The sequence below is a fragment of the Catharus ustulatus genome, chromosome 3 (genome assembly GCF_009819885.2).
Source record: "Catharus ustulatus isolate bCatUst1 chromosome 3, bCatUst1.pri.v2, whole genome shotgun sequence".
NCBI classification, from domain to species: Eukaryota; Metazoa; Chordata; class Aves; order Passeriformes; family Turdidae; genus Catharus; species Catharus ustulatus.
The window spans coordinates 11,516,655-11,541,467 of NC_046223.1; the positions used below are offsets into that span (position 1 = coordinate 11,516,655).

At 44.7% G+C, this 24,813-nt stretch overlaps 1 protein-coding gene across 1 annotated transcript; it reads right to left on the reverse strand.

Moving 5' to 3' along the window:
* UGP2 (UDP-glucose pyrophosphorylase 2) lies at positions 1 to 19,926 on the reverse strand. Its single transcript, XM_033056803.2, is given in 11 exon segments — positions 1 to 1,087; positions 2,007 to 2,111; positions 2,539 to 2,781; positions 2,967 to 3,005; positions 3,007 to 3,165; positions 4,142 to 4,439; positions 5,071 to 5,204; positions 6,651 to 6,836; positions 13,588 to 13,695; positions 14,237 to 14,364; positions 19,801 to 19,926. Coding segments are annotated over 11 exon segments (1,527 nt in total). The 5' UTR covers positions 19,820 to 19,926; the 3' UTR covers positions 1 to 979.
* Positions 19,927 to 24,813: the final 4,887 nt, after the last annotated feature.

The window sequence follows — 24,813 nt, forward strand, 5'->3', positions numbered from 1 at the left end:
TTGTTTTTAAAGACCAACTTCTTTAATGATACATACCAGTGTTATACTAAGCTTATAAAATAAAATTGTCTGCATGTAAATACAAGAGAAACATTAAGAAATCAATAGTGATCAGGACAGGGATTTCAATTCCTGTACAAATTTAGAAACTCAAGAGAAGATAAATTAACATACATGGCTGTGACAATATGAACATAGGTGTAGTCAACGTGATCCATTTATTGAAAAAAGAGGGCAGATTGAAGATTTGGATATTAACAGGAGATCCAGTCTTAAATGGGATGTGAAAAAGCAAACACCACACGTGGCTACTGAGGCATTTTTCTCAAGTATTGGATTCTTTGGGCAAGTTTGGAACACGGATGATTCCCACTCTCACGATACGGAAATGGAGGTATTGACAGCCTTACCCCAGTACCTCGATATACAACTGGGATAGGACATCCCACTTGTAGTTTGGGGGGGGGGGTTGAAGAGGGCTACAGGTTGTGAGCACATGAAATACAGGGTTTTAAGAGCCTGTTTAGCAGTAGTGAAACTTGGTTTTCAACTGTGCCTTCTTAAAATGTCACAGGAGTTGCCAACCATATTGTCCCACATGTATTGCTTCACAGCTTTATTTCTGCAGTTACAAGCAATTCAAAAACTACTGCATGGTCGAGGCAAGCCTCTGAACTTCTTATCAAAGAAGATCTGTCCATCTTCCCGCAAGACAAACAGTATTGCACTTCAAGGTTATATTAACTGAGTTACAGAATCTCTTTAAGGACTGAAGCATTACTTAGCACATCCATGGCGCTTATGTGGCTGCTTAAAGATAAGCAAGAGAAATTAATTTTAAATTAATACTGCAGGGTACTGTGAAGATGACAAAGCATAGGCCCTCTGTGTACTTAGATTTCTAATGCTTAAAAGGTTCTTCCATGACAAGACTGGTCTGGCACAGCAGCCCCAGCCCTGACTGTGCCCTCTCCTGGACTCAGTGGTCCAGGATCCGCAGATTGCCAGATACGATTTTGTTCTCTAGTAGAGCTCCAGCTGGGATGTCAATCCTGTCACCATGGTTTGCAATGATGATGACTGTTCCCTGGGGTTACAGAAAAGAAACAAGGATTCACAAACTTATCTATTATGTGTTGATGTGGAAGGAGGGAGTAGGTTGTCTGGAGGAGCAGTCAGGTGTCAGCTGTACCACAGCCAGAGCCTGAATGCATTTAGTTGTATTGTTTCTGCATACAGAAACACTGGGGGGTCTTTGGGAGTCTTTTTGCCCCAGAACAAAGATTTTAAGCAAGCTTTAATTTCAGTAATGCTAGATCCTATCTGACTACAAGCAGAACTGGTAACTTAGTTGAACACAGGGTTGCTCTAAGGGCTCCTGTTGTGTCTGCTTGCTTTGAAGTGGAAAACGTTACCCTAACCCCTGGGTGGGGTCCCTGGAAGGTTCCTGTTCCAGCTAAACAGCAAATGTGGGGACAGAGAGACAGCTCAGAGCCCAGGTGATGCTGCACCACCTTCCACCCCAGTCACCCGCCAAACTGCCCCAGAGAACTGCAGGTGCTGCCAGGACTGGCAAGAGCCTAAGGAAGAATTTGAGAGACAAACTAGCTAGCTCAGCTCCACCATTTACTAATAAACTGAGAACCCCAAAGTGATGCAAAAGGGCCCAAAAAGGGGTGGCAAGGCCAGCCTGGGAAGGGATTGGGGACTGAGCCAGAGGACAGAGGTGGCAGCAGTGTTTGAACAGAGATGTGAGGGCTGTGGTGCTTTCAAGGTTCATAAATAAACCTCCCCTCAGCCTAGGCCTGCACAGAGCAGCAGCTCTGGCAGCAACATCCTGCACTCCATCACAAGTGTCACCCTTCAGCCATGGCTTCTTTGGGCCAGTTACCCAATTCCCAGCAGTGCTCCTATGGACTCTGTGTACAGGTACTGCCTCAGGATCAATTGCCAAGGAGAAGAGATTAGTCGTGTTTATTGCAGCAGCATCCTCACTGCACACTCACCTTTAATGAAACATTCTTCCCAAATGTAACATCACCTGAAACCGTGAGATGATCCAGCTCCAGCATATCTGGAATACTTTCAAACCTTCGCAGGTAATCTTGAACCTTTTGGAAAGAGGAAATATCAGAGCCAGTTTTAAAGCCATCTGTAAATTAAGACAAGCATGGGTGGGTGGAGCCTCTTGAATACTCTTCAGGAAGCTTCCCTTAACCTACACATGAATCAGTACTTTTGTTGCTACTTTGTAATTGTGATTTCTTTCGGAAACAAGTGCGAGGAGCAGTAGCGGGGCTGTCCACCAGCGCTGGGTGAGCTCTGGGGAGCACACACAGCCAGCTCACCTCCCATAGCTCAGCTGAGGGGTGCAGGAGTACCCAGCACACATGGTAAATATCTGTATTCTCACAGCCTTTACTAAAAGCAAAAGGGAAGGCCTAGGTGGGCAGAGGCAGATAAAGCAAGCCCCACTTCTCATTCAGTTACTGCTATGAACTGTATCTTTATTCAAAGACGTGAACACCACGTGTTTACCTTTGTGAAGGAGCTTCCCAGTTTGACAAGAGGCACTGTTGGGAATTCGCGCTTCTCACTCATTGTTAGAGACCCCGCGTTAAGGCTGTACAAATTGGACATCACGAGCAAGAGATCCGAGGTGGTCTTCACAGGCAGGAAACGACTACGAGGTACATTTATCCCCAGAGAGTTCTCAAAACTCTTGATAGCAGCACCAACTGCAGTCTCCAACTGGATAACATTCAAGCCTCCGTCCAGAGTCTGGAAGGGGAAACTCACATGAACACAAGGAGCAGGTCCCAGCACTCAGAACTGGAGCCCAAGGTCAGCCACAGCTCCACCCTCACCCCTCCTCTGGCTCTGGGAGGCAGCAGTGCCTGTTAACCCACCCAGACACTAAAAGTTTGTTTGGGTCAGTGTCCTCTAGACCCTTGCCAGCTGATTACCTTTGGGTTAACAATGATCTCCATGTCAATGGCGTTTTTTCTCTTGCAGCCTTTTAATTGCAGACAGAGCAATCCACAAATTGTTGGTATTGAATATTTTGAATTTTGACACAGACTTGAATTCATCCACGTGTGCTTTAGGGACCTGAGCTATCTCCACCAGCCTCAGTTTATTCTCGTACTGTGTCAGTGTGCCACCCTGCAAGGGGCAAATGAGAGGATTTAAGTCCTGGTCATGAAAAGCCAGAGAAATCCTTCCCTCAACACAGGCAGATGCACTGGTCTGTTGGCATTTGAAGTTGAACCACAGAGAAAACACATTTCTTGTTTTTAGTAACCAGCTACCAGGTTACTAATTATAGAACATGTTTAAAGTACAGTCAGGACCATCCAATGATCATATTTCAGCACTCCAAGACAGTTAATTCCTTTAATGAAGGTTGTTGAGAATATTTTGCAAATGCTGCTGTTGACAAAAATCACCCTCAGCAGTACTTTGTTAGATGATGGACCAAAAGCTAAATTAAATCTAAGCATTCTTACAGTGCATTCTTATAGTCAGAGCTTCCCTAACGAATACAGAGAAAATCCAAATCCTCATTCTCACATACAAAAGTAGGGAGCACAGTTGCAGGACAAATTACTGCAGGCTACAAATATTTGATACACATCATAAACCTCTGAGAAATGTCACTCCTGGACTTTGTACAAAGCCAGGGGTTAGGGCAGGAGCAGATGGGCAGCTGTGCCACACAGAGCTATGCAAGGCAGGGCTGGGAAGTGGCTCAGGCATTTTTCTGTGAAACAACAACTGCTGCATCCCAGCCCTCAGTGCTGCTTTCAAGTTTCCACCTTCAAGCTTCTGCCCCTGTGTATGTGACAGTTTGGAGAAGGTGCAGAGGTTGTGACCTGCACCCTGCACAAATCACTTATGCTTCCAGTCCAGCCCAGACTGTTCTTGTCTGCTGCTGCCCAGAACACAAATCAAATCTGTTCCATGAATTAAAACTTCCTAAACTTGCTGATTTTGTGCATCTCAAATTAGATGCGAGCTGATGTGTTAAATGGTGCCTAAAATAGCTATAAGGAGACTGGGTGTATGTCTGAATACATGGATTCAGAAGAGGCTGGAAATGGCCACCAACACACTCAGACTCTCACCCATCTCCCTTTACCTTCACATCCGCCCGGGTTTTGTTTGTGACTTCCATGACAAATTCGCAGCGTTTTCCATTGGGTGGGTTCATGAGGTGGTTAAGAATGTAAAGGTCCACAGTGGCACCCAAATTATCTATATTGGACACAAAAATATATTCCTTCCCCTCTGCAATGAGGTTATCCAGCAGCCCAGAGTTGTAGAAGCTGGCGTAGATGTCTCCATGGCCTGGAGGGTACCAGCACTCCGTGTTCTCTCCTGAGTAAGAGACATCCTTGGCTATTGGCAGCAGAGTTTCCTTGTTAATTCTGGGATACCTGTGAGGACAATGGGTCTTGTTACATTCTCACCAGTGTCAGACTAGCATAAAATAAAAATACCACAGTTAAGGTGCAGCTCTGTGGGCTTCTGGAGGTGTGCTTTTCCTGAGTGTTTTGAACTGGAAGACCCACCCAAATTCTGAGCTGTCACTGAGAAGCTACAGAATGCAATCTACTACTCAAGGATTTAAAGCTGCCAGTTCTCAGGCCACACCACAAAACAACTTTCCTCTGACAGGCAGATTCAGAGCGTATAAAAAATACCTGTGACCCCAGGAGCCACCTGGATTAGAGTTTGTTTTTCATAAGAAACCATGGTCTGTCTCCCTCCAAAGCCCAAGGATACTAACAGCAAATTCAGGAATCAAGTGTCCAGTACACCACTGTTCGTACAGTTCTTAGAAACTGGGCCCCACACACCCCCCTCTCCCCAATTTTAATACATTGCCCTTGACCCTGCCCAACCCTCTGATGTTTCAGTCTCTCCACAAGGCCCAAAAGAGACTGAACATGGGTACAGAATACACCATTGCTACCCCAGCACCTCAAACTCAAATCCAGCCCATTTGGAATATGGAGAAACAAGCAAGGTTTTCCTTCTATCACAAGTGGAGAAGTCTTTTGATACCTGCTTTGATTAAAAGTATATATCTTCACACGGCTGTGACTGTATTTCTGCAGGATTTTCTTTGTGTCATCGTCCGTGTTGAAGGAATTCATGAGAACCAGAGGAACATCGGTGTTGTAGGATTTGTTTAAATGCTGAGATGGGAAATAAATGGTAAATTCAGCATGTATTATTAGCTTTAACTCCTGACATCTGAGATTTTGGGAGAAAGAAATTAGGTGAAATGGACTGGAAATAATGAATGCATGAGAAAAAAAAAAATGCACTTACACTACAGAAAGGATAATAAATCAGGTAAAGGAAAATAAGTACTTGTTAGTTGTAAAGATAAGACCCAAACTAATTAATGTATCTTTAATTAGTGAAACTTTGTTTTTAAACCTGCATTGAGGTCTAAAATTTGAAACCATAATGCCACAAAATGATCATTTAAAGTTTTAGCTACTGTTGATTACAAAAGGCATGTTTTCCATCAAATTTGTTGCAGTCTGTCTGTCAAGGTGGCATTTCCACACTGTCTCTGCACAAGAAGCACTTCCAAGTTTTCTTGGCAGACAGGGATGGACAATTGTATCAAGAGCATATAATAAATGAAGCATCACCATGTTAATTATTTGGGAATCTATAGTATGGAGCTGAAATACATGAGAGCATTTCCACGAGCACAACAAAGGCAAAAAAATCAGTGATCATGGCAGTTCCACCAAAAATAGAAGGTGCAGGGGAAAAAGAAATAGACCCTTGAGAGTTTTAAGCTTTGTGTATCAGCTCACCCTCCTCTGCTGGAGCATTTGTGATCATTACACTTTAGTGGAATCAGAGACTTCCACAGTGATGCTTTCAAGAAAGGGCTGCATCAGTTGGATTGAAATTTGAGTTTGCCATAGAACCATGAAACATGGGAGACCCACTCCAAACAACATCCCATTGAGGCAAAAACTGTTGGCACTCCAGAAACCATGGAGCAGGCACACCCCACCTCCTACTCAAATAATTGTTTTCATTATCTGCTGTAAGAGGAATATTCAGCATTAAAAACATAAGCCGAAATGTCCTCTTCCAACACTAGCAGCTGCTATTTTCTTTTGCTCCTCTTTCTTCAGAGGAAAATGCCAGCAATCTCTTCCAGCACAAGAGTTTAAGTGCATCAAGGAACTTGGAGCTGCTGTGGAAAGCTTTGTTCTAACGCACATAAAAAAACCTTTTTTGAAAAGATAAACCTGCAGCTGGAGGAGTCAGAACCAAGCCCAGGAGCTACCCATGCCAGACAAGCTCTACAGTGTGACTGCTTGTGTTCCTGGACACGATCCCCCCGTCCAGGCTGGTGTGCACAGGCTGCATCAAACTTGTCCTAACACATGTGTGGGGCACAGAATGCAGTCGCTGACTGCACTGTCCCTTTCGCGTCCATTCTTTCCAAAGGAATTCTTTGCTTCATCCCAGCACCGTGACCAGACCTCATCTCCCTCTGCTCTTTCTTTTGGCAAGCCTACACTTGATCCCTCTTAAAAGGCTGTGCAGGAGCAGCTCAGTCTGTGTTGCCTCCTCCAATGCAGCGAGCAAAGCTCATCAGACATTACCTCGATCTGCTGCACTGTCAGATCCAGGAAAGTGTTCTCATTCCGCACCCCGATGAGGCTCTTGGGGCCTTTGCAGCCCATGCTTGTGCCCAAGCCACCATTGAGCTTCACCACCACCAGCTTGTTCAAGACAGAAGCAATGTTATCAGGCAGGCCTCTGGCCTTGATCTTCTCATAGGGCTGGATCTGGGAAAACAAATCAAAAACAAACAAACAAAAAACAAAAACAAACAAAAAAAACAGCAGTTAGATATCTTTCAGAAAGAAATTGCTTTCTCCTAAAAGCTTTCAAAACTTACAGTCTGGTGATAAAACATGTATTCACATGCCTTATGACACTAAAGAACATCTGCAACATGAGCCTACAATAACTGATTTGTAACAATACAAATATAACCTGGTTTGTTACTATAATAAATAACCTCTTCTCTCAAGAGTTTCTATAGACTTTGTGACACCAGGCACCACTGGCTTCATTCAGATGAGAAGTCAGGCCAGTTATGCCACTTGTCACAACCCTTTCCCTGCCCTGCAGAAGGTAAGGGGTTTTCCTTGGGAACCATCTAACTCACTGCCCCATGGGATTGTCTCTCTCCCCCTTCAGTCAGGCCACAATTTAAGAACCAGATTCTACATGCAAAGCATGTAACTTTCCTTCCCTGAGCAGCTTAAACTTTTTTTTTTTTTGTGCTCTGAGGTTGTCAAAGGCAACATTCTTGGGAAAATGTTGATTCTTCAACTCAGTCTAACTAATTCTTATTCCAGCCACTACTCTGACTCTGATACAATTCATTTCTCCAGACAGCATGATACAGGATGGAAGAGAGTTCCTATTCTTATTCTGCTGTTTTCAGAAGGTGTTCATCCAGCTCATAATAAACCTTACAGGAAGTCTTCTACCTCACTGACAGCCGTTTCCTACAGGTTTAAGGACAGAGTCTGAGCTACATTTGGGGCTCATGAGCAAAATCAGTCTCATAATGACAGCCTGCCTCACATTAGGTACAGTTGTCCCCTAATTCAAAGCAGCTAAGTCAAAGAAATAATGGTGACAATGCCACAGTAAGAATCATGCCAAAATTGTTAGAGCAGAATCAATAAAGAATTATCCTTTAGCCTGCCCTTCTAGAGATTTTCTTTTGAAGAAAAGCCCTGGTGCTCCACTTCTGTATCATTCTAGCTGCTAGAAAATTATTTTAGTTCTGATAAGGGGTGTGTAAGATCCACAGTTAGTTTTCAAAACCAAATACATACAGAGGAGTTTCCAGAGCTGTGTTTGCTTTGGGCAAGGGCTGGGGTTCAAATGGAAATTCACACTGCCCTGGAACAAGGGTCATATTTCTTACTGGCATATGCGGGGGCAGAGAGGAAGGCTTGCGCAACTCCAGCATTCCGGGACACCACGGGCAGCAGATCAGGGCAGATCCCTCACATTAGGGAAATTTTGCCCCATGGGCTCTGGAAAGCCTATAGGATGTATTGCAAGATAACATAACTCCAAATAGAGGTCTTGTGGCTTGGACAGAAAGCAGCACCACAATCACTGCCATTTCATGAGGATAACAAGCAGGAGCTTCCTTCCAAACTGCCAGGAACTTTTCAGGAACAGAAGTGCACAAAAAGCAGACTCTTGCTGTGCTTTGTCAACCACAGAGATTATGTTCAGGCTGAAACACCCTGAAAGACAACTGCTCTTCTCATTAACAACGAGATTATAAATCCTGCGTTTAATGTCTTGGAGGTACATCAGGAAGCTCAATGAACATTCTGCTACCAGCAGGACCTACAGAGATTTGCACTCACATTTACTGCTTCCCATCTACTCCAAGGTCAGTAACGCCCTGCATTAGACTTGTACATGGATTAAAAACATTTCATCTGGAGCTTTAGCTGGGTGGGATGTGAGTCACATCCATGATGTTCTGACACTGTCTGAACATCCAAAAAAATTATCTCAACTTTCAAGTCTCACTATGTTCTTCTTGCATCACTCACAAAAAGCAGAAAGTCTGACACTCAGTTCAGGGTCAGACTGCCTCAAAAATCTTTTGTTTGAGTGCCAGCTACCTTTTGATGTTTTCACTATCATGCTGAAACCAGCTTTTGCAGAATATTCAGAGTAAAATTCCTGAAGAAGTAACAGTTCCATGAAGGACTCAGTTCACTGGATGTCGCACCAGTTACAACACAAAATCTGTGACTCATCCTCACTAAATGTTTCAGTTTTTCTGGCACAGACATTGGAAACGTCATCTTGGCAATAAAGCCCTGGATCTTGAAGGGTCTTTAATTCAGAGAATAACAAATGTCAAAAAGTCAAGTTCCAGCAGGAACACTGCAGCACTAGGAATGCTGGATGCCAGTGCTATCAATCCAACAGTGCCAGCCATGTGCAGGCACTAATATGCACAACTACCTCATCACCTACAAGTTTACACACAACTGGAGAAGCACTCCACAGCAATAAAAATCAATTCTTGCTCTAAGGGTGTGGAACAGTGTGCTTGACAAGTAAGTAAGTGCTGATGGGGAAATTCTAGAGGAAAAACAGGGGCAGGAATGACATGTCTTACAGATGCATGGCTGCAGTGTTACTCACTTGAGACATGTCTGGCAGTTTGGGACTGCTCTAAGATGACATATGCAGCTTCTTTTGTTTTGCAGCCAATGTCACAGAACTGATTTCTTGGAACAGCCTGGATGAGGCAACATGGGAAGTTTGGCTAACAGATTCAGCAGCCTACTCCTACTGCAAGGAGACTTGCAAGAGTTTGTCAGAGACAGACAAAATGAGCATCAGGGCTGTCATCGTGGGCAGACCGGAAAGGAGGACGCCCCTATTAGTTAATATGTACTTACAGTTCAAGGAAATATTTACTCAGCACAAAGGGACAGTTCAAAAAATAGTACCAAAATAAGAGGTCTCTGCCCTCCTGAGACCACACCTGCAGTGCTGCACCCAGGTCTGGAACCCTCAGCACAGAAAATCGGTAGACCTGTTAGAGCAGTGCAGAGGAGAGCCACAAAGGTGATCAGAGAGAGAACAGCCCTCCCATGAGGTCAGGGTGAGGGAGCTGGGGGTGATCAGCCTGGAGGAGGTTTTGGGAGACCTTACAGCAGCCTTCCAGCACCTAGAGGGGGCTTACAGAGGAAGAGAGACACAGGCTGACACTGAGAGGAGAAAGAGTTTCCAACTACAAGAGGAGAGATTATATCAGATCTTAAGTTCTTTACTCTGAGCGTAGTAAAGCAGAGGAACCAGTCAGTCAGAACAGCTGCAGCTGCCCCATCCCTGGAGGTGCTCAAGGCCAAGTTGGATAGGGCTTGGAGAAATCTGGTCTAGTGGAAGGTGTCCCTGCCCGCGGCAGGAGTGTGGAACAAGATGATTTTTAAGGTCCCTTCCAAACTATCATAGAATCATTCCATGATTCTATGAGCCCTTATAACCTGTTTCCAAAGTCAGAGATTATGATATTTAGCTTTAGAGCAAGGGTGCAATATTCATTCTTTTCCTTCACAATAAAGCTCACTGAGGTCACAACCTGAGTTGCAGACAAGAATCCAGCCACCGGGGAAGAAAAAAAACAAAGGTTGTAATAGACAAGTTCCTTTCGCACTCACATTGCTTGGATGCTCTCTTTAAATCCCAGATGAGGTTCTGCATTGCTGTTCTGAGTTAACTTGATCACTGCTGTTCTCTCAGAGGCCTCCCAGCAGGACTTTGCTATTGCTTCCAACTCAAACAAACAGATCGCTGTACTCTACATCGAGGGGATTAAGTTACACTTGCCATGTCCACATTCTTTACCTCCTCTCCCTGTTCACTGGCACTCTCAGTGTTACTTCCTTCTCTGGAGACTGTAACAGTAACGGGTCCTAACTATGCGAGCTATCACTGTAAGCCTGTGGACATATGAAAGCAAAGCATCTGGAAGGAAAAAACAAGTCAGAGGTTTACCAATATAGAGTGAAATTGGTTCAGTCTTCTGTTACTGGCATCAGTAGAAGTTGTTACACTGAAAATGTGGAGGTCAGGAATGAAGTCTCCCATTGCAGAGTAAAACAGAAATACTACAAAGCGATAATTTCTGTTTCTATTTCAACTGAAAGGAGCCTTTACTCGTCTTCAGGAAGAAGCAGAAGCTACATTCAGAGAACAAATACAACACAGGATAACACACTAGATGACCTACAGAAGTCTTATCAGAAATTCTGCTTCTGCACAGCACAGTCCCTTGGCACTGGGCAAAAGCCTGAAACACTCTTTTCCCATACTCTTCGCCTAAAAGACAAAGCCCATAAATCCGATAAACTATTCATGAACTTTTTTAAGCTGCTAAATAAATAAAAAAGCAACAAACCCACACTTGAACACATTTTTGTGTGCCTCTGTTTACAGATACACACGTATGTCTGTGTGTTTATACGCATGGAGGCACATAGATACCTCAACATATGCTTTTTGCTCTACTAGGGAACAGTTGAAGATTATACTTGCCAGAACTCCCAGCAGCAAAGCAATTCTCCAAAACAATCATAGGCAAAAAAATTCACACTGCAGAGAATTGGTGCTTTCTAGGCCATGATTCTTGCAGTGTAAGATTCTCCAAGCAGCCAAGCATCCCACCACCTCATAAAACAAGGTCATCCCTACAGGCAATTATAAATCACTTGCAAGATTACCAGCAAACACTTCTTCTATACACCTGTCCCAAAGAACTCAGTACTGCAGTCCTTCAAAAGTTATTCTCCTTTACCCCTTCCAAAAGCTCATACCAGCTAGAATAGTAATTCTGAAGGTCTGGTCTTCAGGAAATCAGCTCTTATTTAATAATTCATATTCATAATATGTCATACTCATCAGCAAACAACAATCTGGGAGATGGTCCCTTGGAATATGCCTTATGAGGAACTCTCTTCATTTTCCACAGTATGTCCCTGACATGACTGATGCATTAAAAAGGAGGGAGTGGATACAGTAGGGAGAGAGATAGAAATCTTATGGTCAGCAAAAAAGAGAAAAGAAAAAAATAAAGGAATTAACTTTGCTTTCAGTTTTCATAAGCACTCAAACACTTCCTGTCAGATTAGGAAGTCCAAGTATCCCTAAAGAAAGGGATATTTACTATGAAGTGAAGAAGGCATGGAAGGAAATTTGTTTGCAGATATTTTGCCCTAGCTCTCTTTTGTGGCACTAATCAAGCATGATTACTTGATTTAGAGTTAATACCAGGAAGCAGAATTTCATTTTCCATCATGCATGCACCTCATCGGACCAGAAATGACCTGATTTTGCAGAATTCTTAACTTCCTTTCTCTCATCAACAGTTGCTACATAGTACAGGGACACATTTGAGAATGAGCAGTACAGGCCATAAGGAATAAAGGAGAAATATTCTTTCTAATTCTGCCCTTCTCCACTCAGCCCCCTGTGACTAAGTCAGACCTCTCTTAGTTCTTTTTTAGTAGCTTACCATGCCTGGGAATATGCCCCAACTCTATTTCAGAGCCTTACCACAACCTCCAGTTTGACATTTGCTCCAGATGTCCCACCTGAGTACTTTCAGACCTTTACAAAACTTGTAAGTTTTTCCACTGAAGGTGTGCAAAACTTGAAAAATAGACAACAGCTCTTCCTCTTCACAAAGCAACCATTCACTTGCATCAAATTTCTGTACCTTAATTCCTTCTCTTGGCACAGGGAACAGTTTATTCCTTTGATTGTCCTAACTACCTTCTTACATATTTAAAAGACCTATTGCCTCCTCCCCAAGCCCAGAATCTCAGGTCCCCTACACTGAAAGAAATCCCCTTTTCTTCAGCCTTCCTTGTAAGTCATCTTATCTAGAACTCCAATTTCCCACCCTGGCCTCTTCACTGAGGGCAGACTTCTCTCCCCAAAGCAACACTTCATTCAGTGTTACAGTACAGAAAAGAGACATCACATGTTTTTGAAGTTAAAAGAAAACACTCAACCTTGGAAAAACCCTAGACTTGCTCTAAAACAGCATCATTCTTCAACGCTTTATAGAGCAGCCCCGCATCTGTTCTGGAAGTAACTGGACAGCCTGCCTTTCATGGGAAACAGAGCCTCGATTGAGGCACACAGAGAGCCTCAGAGAAACCACAGGCCTGGGAGCACACAGAACTCCTGCAATATGCCAAGATAACTACACTGGGAAAAGCCAGAATTCGTAGCACAACTACACCATTCGTTACACAAGTGTCAAAGGACAGTCTAGGGCCACTGACGAATCGGTAAAATGAGGTTAGGTTTAATAGGAAGTATTTATTTCAGTACTAAACAGTGCTGAAAAAATACATAGAGCTTTTTCAGTAGCAGCTCAAATTACAGGTTATAAGTTAGAACAACACAACGTTAGAAAAACAGGCCCTAAAACACCCCACAATCAACTCCTTGGTTCAGATCCCTCACTACTGTTGAGCTGCTGCAGGTTACAGAAGTTGCTAAATGAGCTCTATTACCCAGCCCACTTGCCATATGTCCCTTTCAAATTATTAAACATAAAGGATTGCTGGATAGTCTCATCTGAGATGTGCAACCTTCTCCTACAGGCAGGAGGGAAATGGGAACAGCAAGGCTCCTCCCTACTTCCCCCCTAACACAAGTTTATTCCAGAGAAGGCACCAAACAGTGAAGTAGCATCTGTCCCATTTTGTTCCTCTGCTCCCAGAGCAGCCAACAAAATAATACCAAAGAACTTGATACATATGGTAAGCAGAACCTGATGTTCAGGAAGACATACAACATATGTCAACAAATAGTTATTTCTCAGTTAGAACCCAAAGTGTTGTCCTACATGGTTTCATAGAACCACAGCAGATAGACCCATTTGATGGGTGAATACATCATTTGCCTTAAGTAGCAATTATCAGTTTGATTTTCCTTACAAACTGTCACTTAATCAAAACTTACAGAATCTTCTGGAGGTCTCTGAATCTTCCCCCAGTCCACAGATGGTCCCTTTTCTTGTAGGAATCTATGAAATAGCTTCTTAAATCCTTCTAGGTCCTTTTTAGTGTGCTACAAAGAAAAAATGCATTAGTTAATCCTGGTAGTCAATGCACACCTACTCAATCACAGAAGCATTTCTACAAATTGATATGCAGTCTATTAATGAGAGTAATTTCATTAGCACTGAAGTAGACAAGCTAAACTTTAGGTAAAATCCCAGAAGTTACCAAAAACTAACTTTCACTAAAACTCAGAGCACAAAATCAACTTGGATATCTACACAAGTCTTTTGTCAAAATCATAACCATTATAATTTGGCCCAATATTGAAGATAACAGCTTTACCCTCCCTTTCTGTAATCCACTGAAGATTACAAAGAACCTTTAATAATTAAAGATGATTAAACACTAAATAACTCTGTCACCCTGTCCAGAGGGAACTGAAAGTCTCCTACTGACATTGAATCCTGGCTACTCTTCCACACAGCATCAGAGCACATCCTAAAAATAAAGACCTGGAAATCCATGACTTAGCTCCTTTCTGAGATTTGCCTCAATGTCCTGCATCCCATTTCTCAAGCTCTGAGCAGCATTCATTCCATGCTTCTTACCTCTATCTCATTTGAGTGGGCAGTTGCAAGTATCTTATCAAGTTCTACTTTCATTGAATACTCCAGCTCCTGCCGAATGACTTCCTGAAACTGTGAGGAGCCAGCTTGAGACATTGCTTTGCTGAAATCTTGAATAAAAAAATAAAAGAAAATTTTTTTTAAAAATAGCTTAATTAGATTACAAATAGCCTTCAATTTTCTTTAAAAAGACTGATGAACTCATAAAATCTAGTTTTGTTTTATCACTGTGCTAGCATTCCAGGAATCGCAAGGTTTTGTTCCTAGTTACTTGGGGAAGAGATCTTAAACTGGATCCAAAGAATAATGACCCTTCTTTCAAAACTCAAAAGAACCCCAAAGGACCAGTGGTCCATCTCAAGAAGTATCCAAACAACTGCAGCACCACACTTTTCTGATAGAGAAGTCACATCCTACCACATCAACACACTTTAGCAAGAGTGAAAAAGAAGAATTTTCTTTGTGAAAAGTTATGTAGAACATTGTGATTGACGGTACCTCTCTGTTCCACAAGCAAATAAAAGCATTTGCTTTAATTATTTACACAGTGCACTTTCACAGGATCTTCTGTTTGTTCCAGTAAACATTCCCTTACTTTGTCATGAGTATTTTCACACTACAGCACGCATTTCAGTTACTAAGCAACCTAGAAAATTGGGCTGTCTATCACTTCAGCATTTGTTTTGTTTTTGAAAGTGATAAACTCCACAAACATGAAAAAGAGTAAATATACAAATATTCTATAAAGTCCACCCTGTAGAAAGAACTCTGAGAGAACACAATTTTTCAACAGAAAGCATTGAAAGCAAGTGTATTCTCAAAAGACACTCTGAGTATGTTCTCTAAAGACCTCAGTTAATTTAATTTCTGCCAAATCCCTTGAGTGATCACTTCCCTGTAACACAGAGAGTGATGTATTGCCAAATATAGCTGGATTTTAGAAACACTCTGAATACTAGTGCAAAAAAGGGACAGGAGGGAACTTTACAAGTGAACAGAACAACACTGACAGAAAACATTGTTAGAAGAGTAAGCTGCATTTAAAGTCTACTTATCGAGATCATGCATTAAAAGGTTTTTCTAACTGAGAATGTCTAAGAAAGCCAAAGATGGTTCATTTTAATGCAATTTTTATTTTATTTTATTTTTCTAAGCAAAGTATTCCACAACCTCAGCCTCAGTGACAGTATCTAATCCTTGCTTTGAAGCCCACAGAAGCCATTTTCCTGACTGCACTGTTTTGCAGGTAGGGGAGGGAGAGAAAAAAAAAAAAAAAAGACAGACAAGTGCTGCAGTGCACATAGTATGTGTGGTGCAACACGGGAAAACGCCAGCTCAAGATGAACAGTACACTGAACAATAGGTCCTTTTTTAAACCAAATGCTTCATTTAGTAGTAAAAGCAGGTAAGAGTTAAAAGCCTGGTAGGCATATCTTTCCGGGTCAAATGTGTAAAAACAGACAGTTCTCCACCAGGAAGCACTTTTTCCTACAGAAAAACAAGGTGTGTGTACCAGCTTCATGCTTAATACCAAACTGCTACAAGTGCTCCCTTCATTCCCATCCTTTGGGGTGAGGCACAGGGTAACAATTGCCAAGAGATGCTTCCATATGTTTCTAATCTTCCCTGCAACATGTTATATATAATACACCACTTCTGCTACAGCAACAACAAGAGGCCATTTCTCACTGCTCCCCAGCCTGTAAAACATCTGAACCTCCCAGTATGATGCAACACATCTCCTAAGGAATTCTGCAAGTCCCAAGTCTCAGCAGGGACCTTCAGTGGTGCCGTGGAACACACTGGGGTCGAGGGAGGCACAGCCAGCCTCCCCGCGCTGCCATGGAAGTAGGAAAAGCTTGCTCTGCTCATATTAGCCAAAAGACTTGTGTCTACCAGAAAAAAGCACTTAGACACTAAGCAACATCACAAACAAATCGAGATGAAAAGGCACCATAAAAGTAAATAGATGACAATGTCCTAGTTTAGGGATCTTTTTCTTTCTGTAATATTCTAAGTTCTTCACAAACTGAATGAGCAAATGCTAAACACATTTGATCACCAAAATCCTCACAGGAAAGCAAAGCAGACCTGTTGCTTTTTCCAATATCAGGCATCAGGCACGCAGAGCAGCAGCTGGATGGGACAGCTCTTACTGAACCCCAGCCTGCCAAAGCTGCCAGTGCCATACCCTTCATCAGCAGTGGGGCATATTTAGGCTTTACATTTATCAACTACTGCGACCCCTCAGCCTCACCCAGACAACTGTGTCAGGACAAGGCTGCTCAGGCAGAGCATTGCTGGTGCTGTTAGTCCAATTATTGTTATTACTACAGGGAAAGAAAGAGGCAGGACATAGCTGGAGTCCATAAAAACACGTGCTTGCCGGTGAAAGTATCTATTCTGCATAGGTAAGAATGTAAATACTGTAACTAAGAGCAGAGAGAAACAGTAAGCGACAGCTCTTGTGCTCTTAATACATGACTGTGAGGCAGAGGCTTTGAGCATTTATCTTGGAAATGACCACCAGGACTTGGGCTGCACTCTCTAAAGGCTCCCCAAAGCAGGATCGGGGCATGCCATGAGCAAACTTGGCTCTAGTTGTTCCTGCTGCCCCTCAGAGTTTTTGGGAAGGAGTTGGTATTCATGTATCTCAGCCTACAGCTGGCAGAAAGACAACTGCAGTCCTTTAACACAAACTACAGCTGAATTTAACAGCCTGGGTGAAGATTGATTTCCCTTTTCACCCAGCAGCAACAAGGAAGTTGAAAGGCCAGTGCAACTGCATATCTGAAAGCAGTTCTTTCCTGCAGGCGACTGAAATTTCCTAAGGCCATAATGAAAAGTAGTTACTGTGCCTCTAAAAATCAGATGGGAGGCTGGGGTGGTGGATAATCATGGGAAGAGATTTCCAAGGATACACGTGGTCATAAAATCCCAAATTATGGGAAAAGGAATGCCTCTTCCAAGCTATTTTGCAACCAACGCCTCATACTTCAGCCTCTTTTATGAAAACAGTGTTCTTGAACACTCATCAGACATAAGAAAAGAGTGGATAAGGTAGTGGAAGACTCTTGGGGGACCTGCCCACACAGGAAATGAGCACAGACCAGAAGAGCGTGACTAAATAGTTGAGACTTTCGGAGAACACTGGGCTTTGCAAAAGCGACACAGAGGATATCTCGCTTTAATGCCTTTGCCAGAAAGTGTTCCCCCAAGCAGCAGAGACAGGATGGCACTTCAGTCAAGTTCATGGTGGCGTTTGATGCATGGAGAATTTCACTCCAACCCTCCTGCTCCCACCCACTGTTATTTCTAGCAGGCTTTTGTGCTCTGCTCTGACTGCTAACCTGGCCCCTGCCCTCACAGCACAAGCTACAGCACACAGAAGAGTATTGGCAGGTTTATGATGCCTAATTTTATAACTGACACATGAAAAAAACAAATCATGGTACATCAGACCAAGCCAATAGAAAGGGGGAATTTGCACACTACCAGAAACAATGTAAGGGGCAGATCTCCTCAGGAAAACTGCATAAGAACAGAACAGTGGTCACCTCTTACTGGTCACCTCCTTTCTGCTGTCCTTCCTCTTATTTTACATTAAAAGAAGAGAAAATGTTAAGACTGATTAATTTTGTTCATTAATCCACTCAGAAGAGAACTTCACTGCCTTGGTACTGTGTGTACAAGGAGGAAGCACAGGAGGGAGTTGTGGCACAAGTCAAGCAAGAACTTCTGTCATGAAAAAGCAGGGAATCTCTTGGGCTGAGGGTTAGGAATTGTGATTACTTTTGCAATCCAAGTATGTATACAGAAAGACCTACAGCAGAAAATAATTTAGATCTCCCTGGAGCCAGACTAACACATAAAAAACCAAGAAGGATGGCCAGTAAGTTACAACAGTCAGCTAAACAACTCTACCCTTGAACTCTGTGCTCAGGGTACAGAGTGAATGCCTTAACTTCCAACAATTCCGCTTAAAGTTCAAGGCAATTTTTATCTCTGGCAGGGATAAAAGTCTCTTTAAACACTCACACTATAACATGCAATGCTAACAAATACTACTTCGAATTTTAGAACTGAACATACCCACTCAGCCTCTACAAACATTTTCCTACTACTAGAGGCAAAATTTGCCAACACATGCTGCACTGAAGCATACGTGAAGTGAAACCTTTATGCTCTAACTCTTCTTGATGGATGAGCACATTAGCCTGAGCTAACTCAGAAATTTGCAACCTAGGAAGCTGTTCTTGCCAGCTGCACACGCCAAGAGTTTAGGTGTTACAGTCAGACACAGTTGAATTTCCCAGTTTAGCAGATGATCCTCATGCTAAAAATACCACTTGACATGACAACATGTTTTAGTAGTATTGGCCTGACAAGAATATCTAATCAGTAGATAGTTTTGGGGGGTTTTTTGAGGCTTTCAGGATTGCCAAATGACTGGTAGCATTTTAAAAACCAATTATGACCTTTACATAGGTTTCTACAGCTTTCTGTTTCAGAAATAACAGCACTTCTCTGCAAGATGGCTACCTTCAGCAGGAGTCAGAGATAAACCAATTCCACTTAAAAAACAGTTAGCAATATATTTCCCTAATCAACTTCACAAGCATTTATCTTGATAACTTTCCAAGTGGCCAGTTGAGCAACGTGCTGGAAACACTTTCCTGCTCCAGGTGCCTGCTTTCTGCCCAGTTGCCACAGGGCATTTATAGACAGGTGGTGCCTTCACACAGCCAGCATTATCCAGCCCTGGACATCCACTGTGTGAGCGACAGTGATTTCCCAGAGGCCAAAGTTCCCAAGTTTGTATAGCAAACGACCTGCCCGTGTTCCTTCTGCAGGCAACATTACATTTGTTCATAGGCCTGCGTGGATTTATATTAAGGAACCCCACAGGCATGTATTTCATTACAAAAAAACACACCTGCACCATGAGGAATATAGGAAAACACGAAAAGAAAACTGCAACGGCAATGCAGCAAAGTAATTTTTCTTCCCAAAAGGACCTCTTGTGGGCTGGTTCCCTCTTTCACAGGGCATCCAAAACTCAGACCACGTACACACAAACGCTCACACATGCGGAGAGGAGTAAAGGAGAGCGTCGGAGCCTACAGGGACCAAAAAACGCCAAAACACAACCAAGCCTCAAAAATTTTTTAAAAATTGAAAAAAAAAAAAAAGAAAAAAGACAAAAAAGCGAAGACGTTCAACGTCGGCATCCATCCTCCCGCAACTTTACCAGACGGCTTAGCGGAGAGGAGCGATTTGTGCTGGCGAGGTCCCGCAGGATCCCCCAGCCCGTGGCCGTGCACAGCCCTGGGCGCAGCCCCGCCGCCCGGTCCCGCCGTGCGCCCGCAGAGCCGAACCGAGCCGGGCCGGCCCCACCGTCGGATCATGGACAGGGCTCCGGGGCAGCCCGGGCACATCACAGCCCGGCTGCTGCCCCGAGCCACCGGCAGCGCGGACCCGAAACACAGCGTAGCCCCGCGTACGCACGGCAGAGAAGCGGAGAAAAACAAAGCGCGTCAGCTTACCTTTCACGAGAGCCGACATTTTCGCGCTTTAATAAATAAACAAGCACTTGGGCAAACACGGAGCACCTCGCTCGGGGGGTCCGCCCCGCGGCGGGCAACGAAGGGCCGGAGCGCGGCTGCCGCCCCTGCGGAGGCTGCGGCGGGAGAGGCGGCGACCCCGGCCTCGCTAGGAGCTCCCGCCCGCCCGCCGCGTTGCCCCTCCGCCGAGCAGTCCCTCCCGGGCCGGCGGGCGGGCGGCGAACCCCGAGCAATTTAAATTTCATCAATGGAAGAGGCGGACCCGCCGCGCCCCGGGTTTCGCCACCCCCGACCCTCCCCTCCCCTCCCCGCCGGGCCGGGCCGCCCGCCTCCCCGGGGAGCTCCCGGCGCGGCTCCTCCCCGCTCCGGGACGCGAGGGGACGGGACAGGCCAGGCCGGGCCCGGCCGGCGCGGCCGCCCCGCGCTCCGCCCGCCCCGCGCGGCCGCCAGGCCGGGGGCGGCTCCGCCCCGCCCCACCGCCGCCCCGGGCCGGGCCGCGTCGCGGTGCCCCCCCGCCCGGGCCGGGCGGTGCCGGCGGCGGCCGCGCCGAACCCACCTCGTCCTGCGGCACCGCGGGCGGGGGGCGGGGACCCGCGTGCCGCGCGCACCCCCGCCCACCCCCTCCCCCCGCGGCGGGGGCGGGGCCCGCGCCCATCCCGGCGGGCCCCTCGCGCGCGCCGCCGCCGGAAGTGGGCGGGGCCCGGGAGCTGCCCCCCGGCCCTGAGCGGCGGCCGCGGGAAGCGGGGAGGCAGCGGAGCCGGGGAGACGGGGGGTCGGCCGAGGGCCCGGGACACGGGACCTGTGAGCGGCGGCCGGGCGTGCTGCACCCGCTGAAAAGCAGGCTCAGGGGCGCCCTTCTCGGCCCACAGCTCTCTAGCAGGAGGCTGTAGCCAGGTGGGACTCGGCCTCTTCTCCCGGGCAGACAGCGGCAGAATGGAAGGATATGGCCTCGAGCTGCGCCAGAGGAGGTTTAGGTTGGACAGTAAGAATTCCTTCAGAGAAAGGGTGGTTGGACATTGGAATGGGCAGCCCAGGGAGGTGGCGGAGTCACCGTCCCTGGAGGTGTTTCAGGGAAGACTGGACGTGGAACTCAGTGCCACGGTCTGACTGACACCGTGGTTTCCGGTCAGGCTGGACTGAGTGATCCCAGAGGTCTTTCCCAGCCTGATTGATTCTGTGGTTCTGTTAAGTGTTTCTGGTTTATGGAGTGTACCGTGCTTCCATCCCATGTTCATGGCCCCATTCAGTGCTGGAGAGGTGCTGCGCTGGTGCAGCAGCCCTGGGAAGCACGCAGGTGCCAGAAGCCAAGCATTGCTCCTGAGCTAGGCTGTGATTTCTCTGTTTGTCAAATATTTTCCCTATTTTTGCCTGTGGACACTTCCCTGTGCACTGTGGTGACACCCAGTTATGGTAGAAACCCCCATGACCCTGCCTACCATAAATACCCTCCCAACACCCTGCAGGTAGATCACCACCCTGGTTTTTACTTTCTCATTTTTTAAAAATCAGCTCTGTATAGCCTTGCAATATATGATTATATATAAAATCATATGTAATACATCACTGAATCCTTACATCCACACAGAGTCAAGCTGCAGACCAGACCAGTTACCATGATCCTTTTCTCTAGACATTGATGGGAACTTGCTGTTGTCTTAAATGCAAGACTAGCTCCACTCCTGTCCTTCCACTGTTAATTAAAATGCTTGGGTTTTAAACCTGTTGCTCTCTTTCTACAGCTCAGCTCTGCTATGATCCTATATCCAATACCTGCAAGCCAAACACAACCTAGGTAATCTCTGGATAGGGGCAACTTTTGTACAGCTGTCCTTTTAAAGGGTGGTTACAGGCATGACCCACAGGGCAAGAAGCAGAGATAACTTTTTATCTGCCACCAATAAAAGTAATTCAAATAACCTGTCTCACTGTGATGCAACCAGGGGAAAACATTCCCTCCTTCACTGCAGTTTATGGAAGGAAGGGAACAGTCAATTCTGAGCAGTGGTGGTGTCAGTCAGTGTCACTGAGGAAGTAACCAGAACTAATCCATCCAAAACCAGCAAAGTTTGGTAAAGCTCTTGAGCTAAATTAAATTCAGGGAGAGGTTTATCTCACAGCATGCAGGCAAACTGCTCGTGCAGCGTTCCGGTGCCACTGCTCCCAAAACGCCAGCTGGGGATGTGCAGGGAGCAGCATCCTGGCAGCCCATCCACCTGCACCAACATTTTGGGTTAAGTAGACACAGGAATGCTAAAGAGAGGTCTAAATGCCCCAAATGAAAAAGAGCCTTTTGCTCCCCCCGTGCCTGATGTCACCATCTCAGCCAGGGAGTTCAGCGTCTTCCAGGAACCTGGGGCTGTGTCACAAAGGAACAATGGGGTAGAGGCACCGAGCCCAAACCACTGCCTGGTTTTATACCTCATAAATAAACTGCCTCGTAAACATGCCTCATAAATAAAATAAATAAATACAGTAGTCATGATTTCCTTTGGTTTCATCAACTGAGAAGCTTACACCAAGGCAAAATGCTGCCAGGAGTACTGGTCCCCTCCCCTTATTCCAGCCCTTCTCCTCATCGCAGTTTTGGCTCTGCGCTGGCAGTTTTTGGCTGGGAGAGTTGTCTTTAGTATGGGCTCATTCCTGGCTTGTAGGTGGGCGGTGACAAGGGGACGTGGAAAAGCCTTTATGAAGACCCAGCATCACACTTTCATCTCACTCATTTATTTCTTCCTTAGCTGTCCTTATTAAGTTTCCCACTGAGGACATTTATTTTCCCTCTCTATTTTTCAGCCACTTCATTTATTGCCAACTGGCTTGTTCCAGCTGAGAAGGGTCAGCAGATAATGGAAATCTGTGTGTTTATGGGGAAAAGACAGTGCAAATGCCAAGGAAATATGGCTGGGAGGCAGCTGGAAAGGCAATGACATGAACATTTTAGTTTACTGACTAGGTAAGAATAGAAAAATCTTCGTTGTTTTTGTCCAAATAATATAAATGGTAACACAGCTGCCTTATAGCCATTTCTTTGTTAATTATATATAATATATACAGTAATGTATACTGTAAATAGAGATATAATATATCTCTATATGTATGTGTAATATACGTATTATATCAATACATACTACAAATACATAATATATAATGTAACATATATGTAATAATATATGTGTAGTGAAATGCATATATGTAGTAATATGTATATATAGTTTCTATATCTTGTGTGTATTATACACATATATTTTTCTATACTATATAAATATGTATTTACAACTTTATCTACAATATAAATCCATTAATTTATATTATATACATATAATTCCAGGTGCATCCAGGATTCCAGCAAAGTAGATATGGTACACACATGGATCCCCAAGGATGTGTGTGTGTATATAACATAAATCTTTATTACTTAAAGATTTATATGTATTTAATCTATGTACATTTATGTCATAGATGTATATATTTGCAGACTATAAAACCTGTATATAATATATATAGGTATATATTGTAATTTTTCTTTCCATTTTTCTTTTTCACATCTGAATTTTGGCCGAAAAGAGCAGTGAGTGACTGGCAGCAGTAAAAGGCCACCTCTGGGTCCCTTTGGGTGGGGCACATGGGTCGCGCTCGCACCTGAGCTTTGCCGGCTCCTGTTAGTGCAGTGAGTGCAGCAGCAGCCCAACACATTCCCCGCTGCTCCGGAGCTTTGTTTCCTGACCAACACCCATTTGCAGGATTTCCCAAACAGGCTCATCAGCTCCCACTCCCTCTTAGCCTTCCAGTTGTCCCTGTGGGCTGGGAAGCAGCCGAGTTCAAACAATCCGTGCTCAGGCATCAGCTGGGGAGGACGTAAAGCATTAACGAGTTTAATAGCACCAAACAGGTCAAAGGTTTCTAAGTGCATCATTAAAAAATATCCCCATGGCACTGATCTGTGATACCCCAGGGTTTCAACATGGAGTGCAGAAACTTGTGAATGCTTCTTCTGAAATCCTTCCCACGTGTTTAAAAAGGTATAAAAATCCACATTTCATTTCATTTTAATTTAGTTTGGTTTAAGAAAGAGAATTCTCCCTACGCGTGCCATGTTCACTAGCCATTGTTCAACTCCACGTGGTTCAATGCTGGTAAAAAATAAAATATTAAGTTAAATTAAAAGAAGAGAATATTTTAAATTCTGTAACTTTGTCTCTTTTCTGTGTTTAAAGCAAGGACACACAGCACACCTTTGGGGCAAGAGCTGAAAGCTATTGAATCAGAAATAAACCTGGTTGTACCTAAACATCTGTTAACAACTTCATTGGGGACCTGTAGTGGTTTTGATTTGTCAATTTGAAAATTTTTGGCTAGTGTATTAGTTTTTGTGGTGGGTTTAATGTTGACTAAATTGCCAGTGTACTTATTAGAATTATTTATTTATTTGTTTGTTTTTATTGTGAGATGGACAAAAAGTCTGGAATAATTCAGGGTCTATTTTTACCTCCCTTCTTGCAGGAATTTTGTGGCAGCTGGTGCCTGGTGGCATGCAAGCCGCGCTCCCGACGCGGGGCTGGGAGGGGGCGTTGGGAACAACGCAGCCCTCTCTGGTCTTGAGGTGCTGGGGGGAACACAGCCAGAGGGGAAGACAGGTTTCCTATAGGTCCTGTCCTGCCAGCTGCTTCTCTGCATGCTGGAAGTCTTTCTACTGTTTTTTCACAGAAAATGAAATCCTCCTGACAAGCCCTTATGACAAACGACAGATGAGCCTTGTCCTTATCGCCACCCCGTTGTCACCCCTTCACATTTGCCCCTGGACCTCTTCCCACCGCTATAATTAACAGCAAATCAGGTGTCAGCTTGCTCTGTTGGACACAGCCGTGGAAATTCCTGGCATGGTGCTCTTCCTTTCTGGGCTGGAAGCCAAGTGCTGGAGACACGGGAGAGAAAGGGCTCATTACACCTGCAGCGGGGTGAGAGTCTTCCCCTTCCTCCCTTGCATGCTCAGGGCTGGAT